Source organism: Musca domestica, unplaced genomic scaffold (genome assembly GCF_030504385.1).
Source record: "Musca domestica strain aabys unplaced genomic scaffold, Musca_domestica.polishedcontigs.V.1.1 91, whole genome shotgun sequence".
NCBI lineage: Eukaryota > Metazoa > Arthropoda > Insecta > Diptera > Muscidae > Musca > Musca domestica.
In genome coordinates this window covers 1,079,169-1,095,883 of record NW_026712439.1, presented here as the reverse complement: position 1 = coordinate 1,095,883, position 16,715 = coordinate 1,079,169, and the positions used below count along the sequence as shown (strand labels likewise).

The 16,715-nt window shown below is 34.1% G+C and overlaps 1 protein-coding gene across 5 annotated transcripts in view; it reads left to right on the top strand.

The window, feature by feature from the left end:
- The window catches only part of LOC101888195 (cyclin-dependent kinase 5 activator 1), a 210,432-nt gene extending 194,734 nt beyond the window's left edge, over positions 1–15,698 (top strand). For all 5 annotated transcript variants that reach the window (XM_005185404.4, XM_020037430.2, XM_005185403.4 and 2 more), the window contains one exon: positions 8,349–15,698. In XM_005185404.4, the coding sequence (XP_005185461.1) occupies positions 8,349–8,496 (148 nt within the window). In that variant the 3' untranslated portion in view covers positions 8,497–15,698. The remainder of the gene's footprint in view (positions 1–8,348) is intronic.
- Positions 15,699–16,715: the final 1,017 nt, after the last annotated feature.

The following is a 16,715-nucleotide window of genomic DNA, read 5'->3' as shown; positions in this document are numbered from 1 at the left end:
GATTCCATTGTTGTTGTTGTTGATGCTCGCAATGTTGTTGGTGTTGTGTTCGTTGATGGTTTTGTTGGTGATGGTTGATATTTTGATTTTGCGTCGATCTTCCTGACTGATTGTGGTCTTGATTATTATATTCCTGTGGAATGTCTTGTTGGTTCGACTTTGGTGAATTATTATTAAGGTGATGCTGCACCCAAATGCTCATCTCATTGCGAAACTGATTCTGTTGTTCCTCATATTTCCAAAAATTTCTTTCATTTTGCTGTGGTTTGGTTCCTTGCTCAGAATGTTCCACAGCATAATGAAGCTTAAGAGCTGCGAAATGCAATAAAAATTTCTTGCAAATATTGCACATTTTGTGCGTTTCTAAATGTTTTTTATAAGCTGAAGGGCTAGCTGATTTCTTTGAGCAGAGTTTGGATACAAATTTTTCGGATTCCATTTTAAAAAGGTTTTTTTTTTCACGTAAAAAAAATGATACTTTATAGTCGAAGTCTCAACAGAAAGTGTATATGAGAAACAGACTTTTCACAAAACATCGACGCTGTTACAACAATTGTTTACACCACGGGTATTTTGACTGTCTCCTATAAGAAACTTATTTTAACCCGAAGACTACCAAGAATCCATCATTCAAAACAACATTTGAGGAAATTAAAAAAAATTATTGAAAGTCAATGTATAATTCATACACACAACATCTTAAAAATTCCCTAGAACAGAAATTAGCCTTAAGTATGTCTCAATGCTAGCACCTGCATACATTATAGAAACCCTTGGTTGCAACCAATAAATTCATCTTACACTTGACGAATACCAAGATTCTATCACTCAAACAATATTTGTAGAATAAATGTCAACCTTTTTCCGAATTTATTGATAATTAATTCATAATTCAAATATACAAAAAAAAAAAAAAAAAAAAAAAAAAATCTTAGTATATCCCACACAAATTGTTAGTAAGGAAATTCCAAATAAAAAAAATCATAATTCATACACACATTTGTAATGTAAAGAAATTAGGCGCCATCCTAAAACAAGGTCATCTCGACACTGAGTGCGTCTTAAACAACACACACAGACATCGCCTACAGTATGCATACAATAACTCACTACACGATATTAACTGTAATAGATAGCCCCGTGGTTAATAAGTCATAGGCACCATCACACATAACCACTTGCATCACCCGGTCCAAAGATCATCTTACTACAGTTCGTCTTAAACATTACACACAATCATCCCCTAAAAATATTACACACCTACATTACCTATGCTTAAACAAACCACGCAAACAAATCACCTACAAATCAACCATCATGAAAAATAAATCATAGGGAATGCATTGAACACTGCATTTCACATAATTTATCACCATTTCACCTCGGCTACTGAATCCACATAAATGACCCCATTTATACCACGTAAACAAATCACGTTCAAATCAAATATCGTGGAAAATAAGCCATAGACACGTTCAATACAAATAAAAGGGATAACAACAACAACGCCTTGCCTTTGACATTCGTATTGAACACCTGCATTTGCCCCGGTTACTAAATCCGCATAAATTATCCCCATTTCACTCCGGCTACTGAATCCACATAAATTATCCCCATTTACACCACGTAAACAAATCACATTCAAATCAAACATCGTGGAAAATAAGCCATAGACACGATCAATACAAATAAAAGGGATAACAACCACAACGCCTTGCCTTTGACATGCGTATTGAACACCTGCATTCCCCCCCGGCTACTAAATCTGCATAAATTATAATTGTCAACGAGGGAATGATTCATGACATGAAGATTTTGGGGAGGGTCCTGCATATTTACACCCGAAACACCAAGATTTTCTAAAATCTGTGCTCTAATGTGCTTTTCGATAAAAAAAAAGTTGCTAATACAAAATTGTAGTTTTCAGGGGTTATAACGAATCATATGTAAGCGTTCTAAATTATTTCACCAAAGTACCTCAAAGACTAATTTAAACTTCGACCAAATTTTAAATGGAAGCAACATTTTTTGAAAGCCTGGCAAAGAGAAAATTTTTTATATGCGACAACAAAAATCGTTTCGAAAAAATTAGCAACACCTTTCATAAAAAATTGGAAAACACTGAAAAATTTTGACAAAATTGGGACATCTAAAATATCGCACAAAATTAAAAGGTCGAACACACTTGTAACACTTGTTGGAAATATTGAGTTGATATTCTTAGCTCGAAATAAATGCTTATCAAAGGTAAATTTTTGTCCAACAGTCGGACATAATTCCAATAAGTTTCGAACATAAACAATTAAAAAATAGATCAACTCGATTGCTTTGTATAATATTCAACATATTGGGTTATTGTTTTCAATTAAAAACAACTACAAAAAACTGTAAGTACGGCCGGGCGGTCTTTTATACCATCCACCATATGGAAAGATTTTGGCAATTTAAAACAAAAAATAGAATCTGTTAAAAAGTCTGTTAAAATCTTAAAAATACCGAATGTAGGACCCGCATAGGTAACTTTTGTCATAAACCATTACAATACTTAAATGCGAAACTTGAATAAAACAATTCGGAGAACAATGTAGCTTAAATCATCAAAATACCAAGTATAGTAAGGAATCGTTATATTGAGCCTATAGGAAGACGTGGACCTGCACAGACAATCTTCTGTCATAGGCTGTAGTATCCATTACGAACTTCAAACACCAAATTTCAAGTAACAAATTTGAAACATTTTCGTGAATAATGTCGCTTAAATCATTAAAAAACGTGGACCTACGTAACCCATTTTTAATACCAAAAGTCCTGCAGACATAATATACTTTTGAGAAAAAATTTATCAACTTACTTCATTTTGTTCGCAAGCTAGAGGGATTTCCAACGACGGACAGACATCGCTAAATCGACATAGAATTTTATGCTGATCAAGAATATATATACTTTGTGGGATCTAAACAGACTTCGTATGTGTATGTAAGTAGTTAAAATATTAAAGTATATTGCGAAAATTAGCATTGAGTTTGTGCGTGAAGCTTTATTTAGATAAAGGTAGCTCTGCCGTTTATATAAAATTATAGAAATACGGTGTAGAAAACCATCAGCTGATGCTGATGAGTTGGGGTAGAGAACTCAGAGAAAAAAAGCAAGAGTACGATAGTGAAGACACTGACACTTTAGGAAAACAATGCCCTGTGTGAACAGGAGACCCGGATGCAGAGAGAATTTCAAATCAAATTTGATGCGCTATGTAAAGAACTTTCTAACATGAGGGTAGACGTTCCAAATGTCAAGACGTATGAAAAAATTAAATCAATCCGGCCATAAAATGTGATGTAGGTTTAGACATCATAAAATCTGTTCCAGAGTTCGATGGAACTCAGGAGGAATATATGAAATTTTTAAGTCATATGGTGACAGCGAAGCTGACTACCAAGCGAAGACAATTATTAGGAACAAAAAGTAAAAAAGCAGTAAGTCGGCCAAGCCTCACCATTTGAAACTAATCAGGAAATTTTCTAAAAAAATCCATTAAAAATTGTGTTAAAATCTTAAAAATACCGAATATTGTAAGGTGCCGATATATGGGGGATACACGATATTGTGGACCTATATGCACAATTTTCTTTCAGGGGGTAGAGTACTTACAATGAACTTCTTGTGTGGAATTTCGTTAATATACCGAATATTGGGGGTAGCGTTATATGGGGGCTATACGATATCGTGGACCTATATAAACAATTCTCTTGCAGGGGGTAAAGTGCTCACAAAGAACTCCTTGTGTAGATTTTCAGACAATTCCCTTAAAAAATGTGGCTAAATCATCAAAATACCAAATATCGGAGCGTACCGTTATATGGGGGCTATACGATACCGTGGACCGATATAGCCCATCTTCGAACTTGACCTGTCCGCAGACAAAAGGCAGAAAGGCAAAATTTTAGCTTCCTATCTTAATTCGTTTTAACTTTCGCGTGATTACAACAGACGGACGGACAGCCGGACGAACAGACGGACGGAAGGAAGTTTAGGATTTTACGCAGATCAAGAATATATATACTTTGTTGGGTCTAAAATTATTATTTCGATGAGATACAAACGGAATGACGAACTTAATATACCCACCATACTATGTATGGTGGAGGGTATACAAATAGGGGAAAGGCTAGAGCATTACTCGTATCACATAACACGCTGCTCAACTATCAAGCTATAATAGCTAGGTTAGACTGCACATATGCCGTTAGGACTTCCTTTCGATCACTAAGACAAGATCATTATGACCCATGAAACAGAAGGGGCCGTCTTACTTAACTCAGAAGTAAGAAGTCACGCCTTACATGGCATGGCATACAAGACAGGGAAAGGAAGAAGGAAAAAACCTCACTTTCTTAAAAAAACTTAACAAAGTATGCCCCGGCAAAATGATCAGATCTCGCGGACATTGAAAGACAACGAGTTGCATTATGCCACCAATGAAATTGAAATGTTTGGGCCCTACGTAAACTTCAACCGTAATTGTATGGAACTAAAGAGTTGAATATTTTTACTGACCATCAACCTTGCAAACGTCTCCGAAAAGAACACTAATGCAAAAATTCATTATAAACCAGGGAAAGAGAATTACATAGCTGATGCTATTTCCAGACAAAATGTAAGCATGTTGTAAGACGATTTACAATCAAATGCAGCCACCATACATAGTGAAAACTCTTGTTTGTCTTACACAATAGAGTCAACCGAAAAACCGATTAGCTGCATTAGGAATTAGATAATTCTAGAGGAGTCGAAATATCCTTTAAAATGAAGTTTTTTAATGTTTGGTACCAAAACTCTTTATATAATCCAATTCGCCAATATATGTGAACTTTTAGAACTTATTAAACCTGTAATAAATCCAGACGTAAAAAATGCGTTGCACTGTGAACTTTGGCTAGTATTTAAAATAAATTGGTATTAAGCTTTCCAGGAACGAAGTTCTGGTATTGTAAAAATTTTGTTACAAACATATTAAGTCTGATAATGCAAATAATCCGAGATTATTATCTCCCAAAAATGACAAGACTAGCAAATGAAGTTGTATTAAACTGCAAAGTATGCTCGAAGGCACTATAGGCACCCTAAGAAACAGGAATTGGGTGAAACCCCAATACCAGGTTACTCGGGTGATATTTTACATATCGACATTTTTTCTAAAGATAAAAAACAATTCCTCACATGCATTGACAAATTTTCCAAATTGGCCATTGTCCAACCATTAGCATCTCGTAAAATTGTTGACGTAACAGTGCCTATCCTTCAATTAATGAACTCGATTTCCAAAACAAAGGTCATATTTTGTGATAATGAAGCATCTTTTAACTCCGAAAATACCCTACTTAAAAACCAATATGACGTAGACGTAGTTAATGCTCCTGAAGCATCTTTTAACTCCGAAACTACCATACTTAAAAACCAATATGACGTAGACGTAGTTAATGTTCCTGTTCTGCATAGCTGCACAAATGGCCAAGTGGGACGGTTCCACAGTACATTAATGGAAATTGCTAGATGCCTTAACATCAACAAGGGAATTAGCGATACAAGTCAATGAATTATTCGAGCAACAGTAATAATATAACATTACATTCTGTCACAGGTTTAAAACCAATTGATATTATACATTCGTCATCTTATGATCTTAGAAAAGAAGTAAGAGACCAAATTGCACATGCTCAAGAATCCCAAATAAACCGGTTTTACTTAAACAGACAGAACAGAGTTTTTGAAGTTGGCGAAAAAGTGTATCTGAATAACAACAAAAGATTAGGCAACAAAATGTCCCCCTTATACTCTGAGGAAAATATACAGGCTCACCTGGGTACTTCAGTACTTATTAAAGGGAGGGTGGTCCACAAGGAAAATTTAATATGACGGAGTTATTTCTCAGTCGCATATGAGAAAACTACTCAAAGTCGACATAGAACACGCTCGAAATTTACTGCCCGCGTTAAAATTACATAATAGATTAGCCAGAAGTTTAGATTTTCTAGGAACAGCATTGAAGTTTGTGGCAGTAACTCCGGACGCAGCAGACTTTGAAAGACATAAGATGTCGGATTCGCAACTTACAGAAACTCAAAAACAAATAAATCGGCTTACAGATGCGGTTAACAAAATCATAAAAGAAACGTCTCATTTATACAATGTACTCTTGGCTAGAGATAGAATGGTTATAACAGAAATTCAGAATTTAATGTTAACTGTTACATTGGTTAAAACTAATATTATAAATCCGTCAATTTTTGATAATAATGATTTTAAGTCTATTTTTGTTGAAAATCTCACAGAAGTATATATTGTTAACCTAATGCAAATTTCTAATGTAAGGATTTTACAGTCAGATAGTATGATTTATGTACTCAAAGAATATCCTAGAGTAGAGTCCAGCTGCCAAGAGGTAGTAATATTTCCTGTAAGCTACAACAACACTATATTGCATTTGGAAGATAACACCGTTGCCGAATGCGACGATAGGGTCATAGCTGTCAAGAATTAAGCAAAGACCAACCAAGCAGAGTAATGAAGCATGATACTTGTGCGCGTGCAATTCATTCAGGAGGTTCTGTCGAAACCTTTAACATTTGTGGATGTGGGCGTAATTATAATCAATGAAGATCCGCGTGAGTTAAAACAGATAACAGCACTGAAATAAGTATAAGTGGTACTTATCTCATCACCTTTGACAATACAGCTACCATAAATAACACCAATTATGTCAAACACAAGGGAATGATAATGAAAACACCAGGAATAGTATTTTCACCTTTTCTGGATATCATTGGCCATAACAAAGTGTTAAGCCTGCCTATGCTCCCCCGTATGAATGAGCAAAACCTGTGAATCATTAAATAACTTAAAGACTTAAAGAATAACAAAACAATCATATTTTACGTATGATGACAAGGTGTATAAACAGAAAAAAGGTCTTCCTATGGGATCTCCGGCATCACCGATTATTGCGGATATCGTAATGGAGTAGTTATTGGATGCTACAACGGGAAAATTGATGACAAAACCGAAAATATTGATAAAATATGTTGACGACCTATTTTGCATTGTAAAGAAAACAGAAATTGACAATACTTTAAATGCTTTAAACTCCTATGATTGAAATGTGCAGTTTACCAACAAAACCGAAGAACAAGGAAAGCTAGCATACTTGGACGCCCGATTTCGATTAACGATTTCACCAAAAAAAAAACGAACAACGAATACGTAATGTCCTTTAAAACAACGACTTCCCGAAAACACTATTGACGATCTTATAAAAGGCGCAAAAACAATAATAAAATCAAAACGAGGGATACAATGGAAAAGTTATATAATACAGTTACATACATACCTGGACTTTCTGAGCGATTCTGCAACTCCAATATTTATAATGAGGACAAGTATCAATTAGCCTTAAAATCTAAGAATAACGTCAATAAGAATAAGATTAACGTCAAAACAAAATCGAAAATAAAAAAAGAAGACAAGTGCAATGTAGTATATAAGATAAAATGTACAGGGGACGAAACTAACATATGCCAGAAGGTATATGTTGGTACAACAAAAAGCAAACTTAAGACTAGATTATATGGACATAAGTCAGATCAAAAATCGGACAAACCACTAGAATAAAAGATGGCGCTTGCGACACATTGCACGATGACTGGCCATAAACAAAATTTTAAAGTCGTTAAAACACTGACACAAGAAAATAATTATAAAAGGCGTTTTACTCTAGAAAAGTTAAATATCGTAAACATACCAACAGATGTTAGAATGAACTATAAAAGTTATACTGACCACTGTGCACACATTTATAGGAACTTAGTTCAAAAGCATAGACAGACAAAAATGTAGTTTAGCATAGACGGTGAAACAAGACTGTTGCTTTTCTCTAGAATAAAGAGAAAAATTGTGTGGAATTATTGTTATCCTATTTGTTAATTGTTTTGTATCTTTGTAGTTTTCCCTGAAGATGACTGTCGAAGACAGTCGAAATATCGGAAAATAAAAATCAAAATTATAAAAATAAAACACTGATGTTTTCAATTGACCTTAAGCCAAAATAAAGTTAATAAAGATTATGATTAATTTTAGAATCGCCCCTCGCTTCGTTACCTTGCTTTAAGAATCAAAAATTAATAATTTGGTGCCGAAGCTAAAAATTTGATACCATTTCGCCTTTGAAATCGAATCTTGTGTGCTGTAATATGCATTGAGTCCTCATGTACGATATACAACTTAAAATTTGTAGACTTATATGTTACAATATAACTGTAAATATTATTAATTTAAAATTATTTTTCTCATTCCAGGTGTCTACTTATTGTCAACCGTTTAAGCACAAAAATGCTTAAGATTAATGCAGAACCAGGATTCTTTACTGAAGTTTTTACGGAGTTAAAGTCATGCGGCCAACTAGTTGCTAGTTCCAATCGTTCACTTTCATGTGGAGCCGCTTGACGTATTTTTGGAGCAGAAATTATCATTAATTTTACATTTTCTGCACAACATAATTTTCACCATAAAATAAAACATAATCAATTTTGTTGTAACTAATATAATAATTACTACTTCCGCATATTTTTCGAACGGTTTAGTTTACTGGAAAAAATCAATGCTTTAAACATTATGTGGAAAAGGAACTCCACAAAACCACTTAAAATGTTAATTTTTTAATTAAATAGTGTTATATGTTTTTTCTCTTATCCACACGAACATACTTGGTATTGCCATGTCATAATGCTGCATTTTTATTGGCTGGCAAGTGTTCAGTTCATTTTTAGTGTACACTAATGATAAGTATGTTATATTTACAAGCTGGAGAACTAAAGCCCACCGCAGTGAAAGAGTTAGAATGTTTGTTCGGCATACCGTAGCAGTTGTTGTGGCAAAAAGTTAGGTTTAATGCCATTATTGTTGTTTTTATAAAAACAATGTTTCTTTATTAGTGGAGAATGATGGTAATGTTTACCATGGGGTAAGGCAGGGAATATCTATGTTTCGGAAAAAGCCACCAATCCTCATCAGTTCCCTTGGTTTTTGTTTGGTGATATTCCGGATATAGTCGTGGATATACTAACATGATACATTGAAGTTATCTTTTAAAGTAAGCTATTTATGGAATTGAAATAATTTAGATTTTGGAGTTCATATTTTCAGACAAAGATATAAACGCCAAAATAGGCGATCCATAACATTCAAGCAGCTATAGTTATATGTAAGATCTTAATAAACCCGACTCCATTTTTATTGAGTACTAATATTTACCACTCTGTTCTAGTGTGATTTGATGATATCTTTTCTTTTACTCTTTTCGTGACAAATTCAAGTCGAACAATTAGACTCGACTGATTCGTAGCAATGGGAATGCCACGAATAGTCACTATTGTGCAGAAAAAGGAAAAACGTACGCATTATTTACATTTAACTTTAAATATGAAACAAGCATAAAGTATAATATTACTCAAACGTGTACTGCAGGACTTTTGGTATTAAAAATGGGTCATGTAGGTAACGTTTTGGTATAGGCCCCATATAACGCTACCTCCCTTTTTCAGTATTTTAATGATTTAAGCGACATTATTCACCGGAAAAGTTTCAAATTTGGTATTAGGAGTTCGTAATGGGTACTACAGCCTGTGACAGAAAATTGTCTGTGCAGGTCCACGTCTTCATATAGCCCCATATAACGGTACCTCCCGATATTCGGTAGTTTGATGATTTTAGCGAAATTATTCACCGAAATTGTTTCAAATTTAGTGTTTGAAGTTCGTAATGGATACTACAACCTATGACAGAATATTGCCTGTGCAGGTCTACGTCTCCGTATAGCCCCAATATAATGGAACCTCACTACATTCGGTATTTTGATGATTTTAGCTACATTACTCACCGATTTTTTTTATTCAAGTTTCGTATTTGGGTATTGTAATGGTTTATGACAAAAGTTGCCTATGTAGGTCCACGTCGTTGTACAGACGCTAATATGACGGCTACATTCGGTATTTTTAAGATTTTAACCGACTCTTAACGGATTTTATTTTTTTTTTTAAATTGCCAAAAATCGTTCTGAATAGTGGAGGGTGTCCAAAGATCGGCCGGGCCGAACTTACAGTTTTTTACTAGTTCAACATCATTCGTCTCTCTATTAGGTCTCTTTTGATTGTGTATCTAAAAAAACATCAGATGAACAGTATTTTTATCCTTCTAAGGGTGTATCTAAACACACAAGATTAACACACTTGATCTAATAAACTCAGTGGGTTAATCTTCTATTGTATAAATACCTTGTTTGTGCCCTTATTTATGTTTTCATAAATCCAAAAGGGGTATTTTTTTGTATTTATAAAAACAACAAAAACTAAATGTTATTGAAGAAAAACAAACAAACACAAACATATAAGCAGTGAAGGTACCAGCTACTGGCCGAAACAAAGTTGTGACAGTTTTCAATCCGGTTTTGTAGACAGTCCGCTCGGACTTTTTTTGAAATGTATTCTAGACAGACCTGGTACTCGGATATTTCACACGAGAGTCCGGGTCCAAGACACGCGTTGGATATAAGCCCAATATATTCATATGTTCCTACAAAAGCTATCTATCATTTGTTTTTTTTCGCATGTCCACATTCGTTGAAGTCTCATAAACGTATGAGATCACCGCAAACGTACTGTTTTGTGCATCTATGGTTCAATACCTGGTACACAAACCATAGTTTTTTTATATTCAAAACATCATTTCATGGAACTGAAAAACATCGGGATGTGCGAGCTTTAAAGCCAATATCTCTGAAGACATTTTGGAAAAAATAGCATATGTTGCCTAATTTAATATATATTTTGTGAACTCACTCATTTTTATACCCTACACAATGGTTATATTAAAGTAGGCAATTCGTTTGCAACACCTTAAGGTCTATATTTTCCTAAAGCGCCCATACAACGGCACATCCCAATATTCCGTATTTTGATCATATTGGCTAGATTTCACTTTTTTGAATTTTTTTATTTAGAGTTTTTAAAGGAATTTTTCCTACTGTGGCATAATATTATGCATATTTCGACATTTGTCTTTAGCCCCCATATAAGGGTAAATCTAGATATTCGGTATTGTGATGATTTCTTTCTTTCTTTGTAATTAGAAAAAAGCAGTAAACTCGGCCGGGCCGAACTTTGAATACCCTCCACCATTTGGAGCCAAATTGAAAATTTTCAAAAAATAACACTTACCGAAAATTCTGTTAAAATCTTAAAAATACCAAATATAGCCGTTATATTGGGGTCTATACGGACCTGCATAGGCAACTTTTGTCGTAAGCCATTACAATATTGAAATACGAAACTTGAAAAAAAATCCGCGGATAATGTAGCTAAATTCATGCAAGTATGGAATATATAGAGGTACTGATATATGGGGCTTGTACGAAGGCCTGGACCTGCATAGACAATTTTAAATCATAGCCTGTAGTTCCCACTACGAACTCTAAACGTAAAATTTGAAACAACTCCCGCGAATAAAATTGGGATGCATAAGCAATGTTTTGTCATAGGCTATAGTACCAATAACGAATTCTTGGTACGCAATTTAAAACAACTCCGGTGACCAACGTCCCTAAAATCGTCAAATATCGTTGTATGTGGGCTATACGATTAGTGGACCTGTATAAACAGTTCTCTTCCAGAGGGAAAAGTACTCAGAAAGATATGGATTTTCAGACAATTACATTGGAAAATGTGACTAAAATCATCAAAATACCGAATATCGGGGGGTACCGTTGTATGGGGGCTATACGATATCGTGAACCTAAATAAACAATTCTCTTCCAGTCTGTAATGTACTCAGAAAGAACTCCTTGTGTGGATTTTCAGACAATTCCATTGGAAAATGTGGCTAAAATCATAAAAATGCCGAATATCGGGGGTACCGTAGTATGGGGGCTATACGATATCGTGGACCGATATAGCCCATCTTCGAGCTTGACCTGCCTGCAAACAAAAGACTGATCTGTGCAAAAAATGACTCTAGCGTTATGACAACATACTGACAGACGGTCCGACAAGGCTAACTCGTCTTAGAATTTTACGCTGATCAAGAATATATATACTTTGTTTTGTCTAAAATGATTATTTCGATGAGTTTAAAACGGAATGAGGAACTTAATATACCCTTCAAACTATGTATGGTGGAGGGTATAAAAATTGTCTATATGGATTCACGCCACCATCCACTTTATTGTATTTTGAAAACATTACTGCATCCTCCAACCGACTTCACTGTTATTTGAAGTGTTGCGTGGTTATGGTTATGGTTTTTAAACCAGATAATTTTGTTTGAAATGTTTCTTTGTTACCAAAAGTTAGAAGGTATTAAGAATTCGGTATGACCGAACTGAATGTTTTTCTACTTTCATAGTATGATATCAATGTGTAGGGTTATTTAAATTTTAAACTAAATATATTTTTTCGTTGAAAATGCCATTAGTTAAGCAACATTCAAAATTTACAGTACAAAGTGTAGATTTTGTACACAAAGTATATCACGAATATAACGGCCCGATATTCGATATTGTGATTTTAGCCACATTTTTCAACGGAATTGTTTGAAAATCCGCACAAGAAGTTCCTTATGAGTACTTTATCTCCTAAAAGAGAATTATTTATGTAGGTCATGATATCACTTATTCCCATACAACGGTATCCCAAGATATTCGCTATTTCAATGGTTTTAGCCATACTTTCCAATGGAATTGTTTGAATTTGCTCACAAGGAGTTCCGCGTGAGTACTTTATCCTCTGAAATAGTATTGTCTATATAGGTCCACAATATCGTATATCCCCCATATATCGGTATATCCCCCATATATCGGTATATCCCACATATATCGGTATTCCACATTTTTAAGATTTTAACAGAATTTTTAATGGATTTAATTTTTTTTAAAAATTTCCTAATTTATCCCAATGTTCAAAGTTCGTGCCGGCCGAACTTACTGCTTTTTTACTTGTTCGGTATTTTGGTGAATTAAGCGACATTATTCACCGAAAATGTTTGAAATTTGGTATTTGAAGTTCGTAATGGGTACTACACCCTATGACAGAAAATTGTCTGTGCAGGTCCACGTCTTCGAATAACCGCAATATAACGGTTCCTCATTATATTCGATATTTTGATGATTTTAACTACATTGTTCACTGAATTTTTTTATTCAAGTTTCGCATTTAAGTATAGTAATGGTTTATGACAAAAGTTGCCTCTGCAGGTCCACGTCCTATAAACCCTAATATAACGGCTGCACTCGGTATTTTTAAGATTTTAACAGACTTTTTATCTGATTTTATTTATTTTTGAAATTGCCAAAATCGTTCCAAATGTTGGAGGGTATTCAAAGATCGACCCGGCCGAACTTACAGCTTGTTTACTTGTATTTATGTCAAACATACACTAAATGCCAAAGTATTTTTTGCTTGACAATGTAAATATGATTATTGGTTTAAGGTATTCATTCAACAATAGTTGTGTTCCAGAACCTGGGCTAACAAGGTTGAAAAATGTATTGATACATTTCAATGTTCGCGCGTGACAACAAATATAAAGAAAAAGGATAAACTGAAAAACTTAAGAAAAACTAATATTTGTCGTGCAAAAACCAAAAAGAGAAAATATGGAGCAACTGATGTTATCAAGAAAACGTATTGGAAAACAGTGCAAAATTAGTGAAAGGTAAATTGAAAAATTAAGCTTAAAATTAAATATGTTCGCTTATTATTGCGAACATTTTCTTTTTATTTTTTAGGTTGGCTGTCTTCCCAACTTGTTGCATTAAGCAGCGCTGCTCAAGAAAAAATATCTCTTTCAAGTCAAATTTCTCTTCGCTTATTTGAATCAAAAACAAAACAGTGTTAAGTCATTATTTATACAAATATTTTTTATCCATTTGCTTTATAAATAATTTTGGAACATTAATGTTTAAAAACAATTAAATGGAATCGTTAAATATAAAGTAAAGCAGAATTTTAATTTTCCCTTAAATTGCCTCTTTTTTCGGCTAATGTTTTAGAACACGGGTTTAAGCAGGGCTGCATTAAGTCTTCTAGCAGACTTAACATTCTAGCAGACTTAATATTCCAACCATGTCAGCTTTTCCGAGGTTGGGATTTGAGAAAACTCCACCTCTAAATACTCTTCAACGCATTCTGAAAACAAGTCCTTCTAAATAAACAGCATTCTAAAAAATATTAATTTTAACTTATTTTAAATACTATTTTTTTAATGTTTGGCGTCCATTTCAGTAAGGTTTCGCCAGTCCGATTTAGACTGTTTTCTTTTGGAATTTTGAATGTTGACATTTTATCGCATTTCTGCTAATTTTCCGTTCCCTTATTTTTTGAGCACACCTAAATGAGAAAGGCATTTCGTACTGTTCTCTCTTCTGCTAGTTTTACTCCTAAAAAAGTACTGGAACACAACTAATTCTGTGACATTGAGAACCTTCAAATAAGTTGAGAACCTTAAAATAAATGTGTTATGAAAGCTGGAAGGAAAAATTGTATATCGAATAATTAAAAAAGATCATGAAATTAAGTAAGGAAGAAAAGAAAACGCTTTGATGTGAATGTTTAACGATACTATTATTTAAAGGAAATGGGTGAAGCAAATACAAGTATTCCACACTAAAATAAGTTTAAGCCAATAACAGGCAAATAGCTTTCTATCTCAATTCGTTCAACATATTAGATTACGGATTACGTGAATCATTACGCGATTACAGCATAGAGACAGACAAACAGATATAGCTAAATCGACTTCGAATTTCACGCTGATCCAAAATATATATACGTTGTAGGGTCTATCATGAGTATGGTTTAGGGTATAAAATGACCTGCAAACAAAAATTTTAAGTAAGACATTACACATGTCAAGGCGATTGCAAATATAAACAAAAACAATGAAAATAATATTTCACAAGAAGTAGAAAAACAATAAGTTCGGCCGTGCATCTCAAAAACCCAAAACGGGGACCTGTATAGGCAATTTTATAATACAAGGATTATTATCTATTGGAAGTCTTAAATATTACATTTGGAACAATTTCCTGTTAAAATGTGGCTAGTATTATCAAATATCGGTGGGTGCCGTTATATGTGCGCTTTAGGGGACGTTTACCTATACATACAACTTTCTGCCACCGAAGGTTGAACCCATAATGAACTACTAATACCAATTTTTAGACAAATCCGTATGAAAATGTGACTAAAACCATCAAACTATCGAATATCGAGAGGTACCGTTATATGGGGGCTATACCAAACGAGGACCGGAGAAGTTTAAAGCCCTGCGTCAAATAATGTAATGTGTTATCAACGGACAGACGGACCTACAGACCGACATCGTTAAATCGACTAAGAATTTTATGCTGGTTATGAATATATACCTTATGGTGTCTACGATGGATATTAAGCGATGTAACAAATGGAATGTCCTCCTTCAAGGTGAAGTGTATTTTTTTTACCCACTAATGTTTTTTAATTGTTTTCACACAAAGAATTGTTTTCAATTTTTACTTTGAGAAAAGTTAAGATACTATTCATTAGCTTTGAAGGCTTTACTATTACGGAATGAATTGAATAAATAAATAAATTTACAGCTTACTATGGGTAGTGATAGTATAGTTTGTAATTTATATTTATAGTTTTTAAAGCTAAGTATTATAGTTTACTAAGGTAAGCAATAGTATAAAGTGTAATTCACATTTATTTATAATTCTCAAAGGTAAGTATTTTTTATGTTTATTTTTTTATGTTTTATGGGATTTAGAGGCACCGACAACGTTTTTGCCGTTGTGCGAATATACACGGGAGAAACATCCTCTTCGACCTATAAAGCAAGGGAAAGCGGCTAAAAAGGATTCGTTGGACAGATCCGTGGTTGCTTATAAGTGAATTGCCCTTGATGCGATACATATAAAAACGCATACGTATCCTTTTGTAATAAGACAAACGCCAGGGAAGAATGAACAAAAAAATGAAACACAAGTAGTTATTATATTAAATTCTATATAAACAGATATTGCTTGTCTTAATTTGCCATCTCCATTGTGATAATCATTTGTTCCGCATATTCTGAGTCCACGACAACAAATAACGAGTGTGCGAGGTTCCCAACTATGTTAAGAGCTCTTCGTCTGCTGCGCCAAGGAAATATGTTTAGTGAACAAGATTCCAATTGTTTCTGTACTTAAATGAGATTTTCTGAAAGTGTCTTACAGCTTCTATTTTCAACAGCTCTCTTGCACAGTTCCAGAAGAGTTCTTATCACTATAGAAAAATCATTCATATCTGCCCAAAACGGAGAAAGATCAATAAGTGATCAATTTCCATTCCGCTGTCACTACCTTTTTGACTCCAATTCCATCAAAGTTTTGTATGTTGAATGGGCTTATTCTCAAACTTTTGTATGTTGAATGACTGACACATACATAGCGGTAGGAATAATAAAGCCACAAGCATTATCGGTATTAGCATGCTGCTTGACGTCTTGAAGCGCTTTGACGATGGCTCTTTACTACTACCCTCCTCTATATAAGTGGTAGAGATTCCTGATTATTTTCGCATAAAGGAGCTAATCTGTTTATGGCTCTTTCAACTTCGCTGTTTTGTGTCTTAACGTTCACCACACAAACG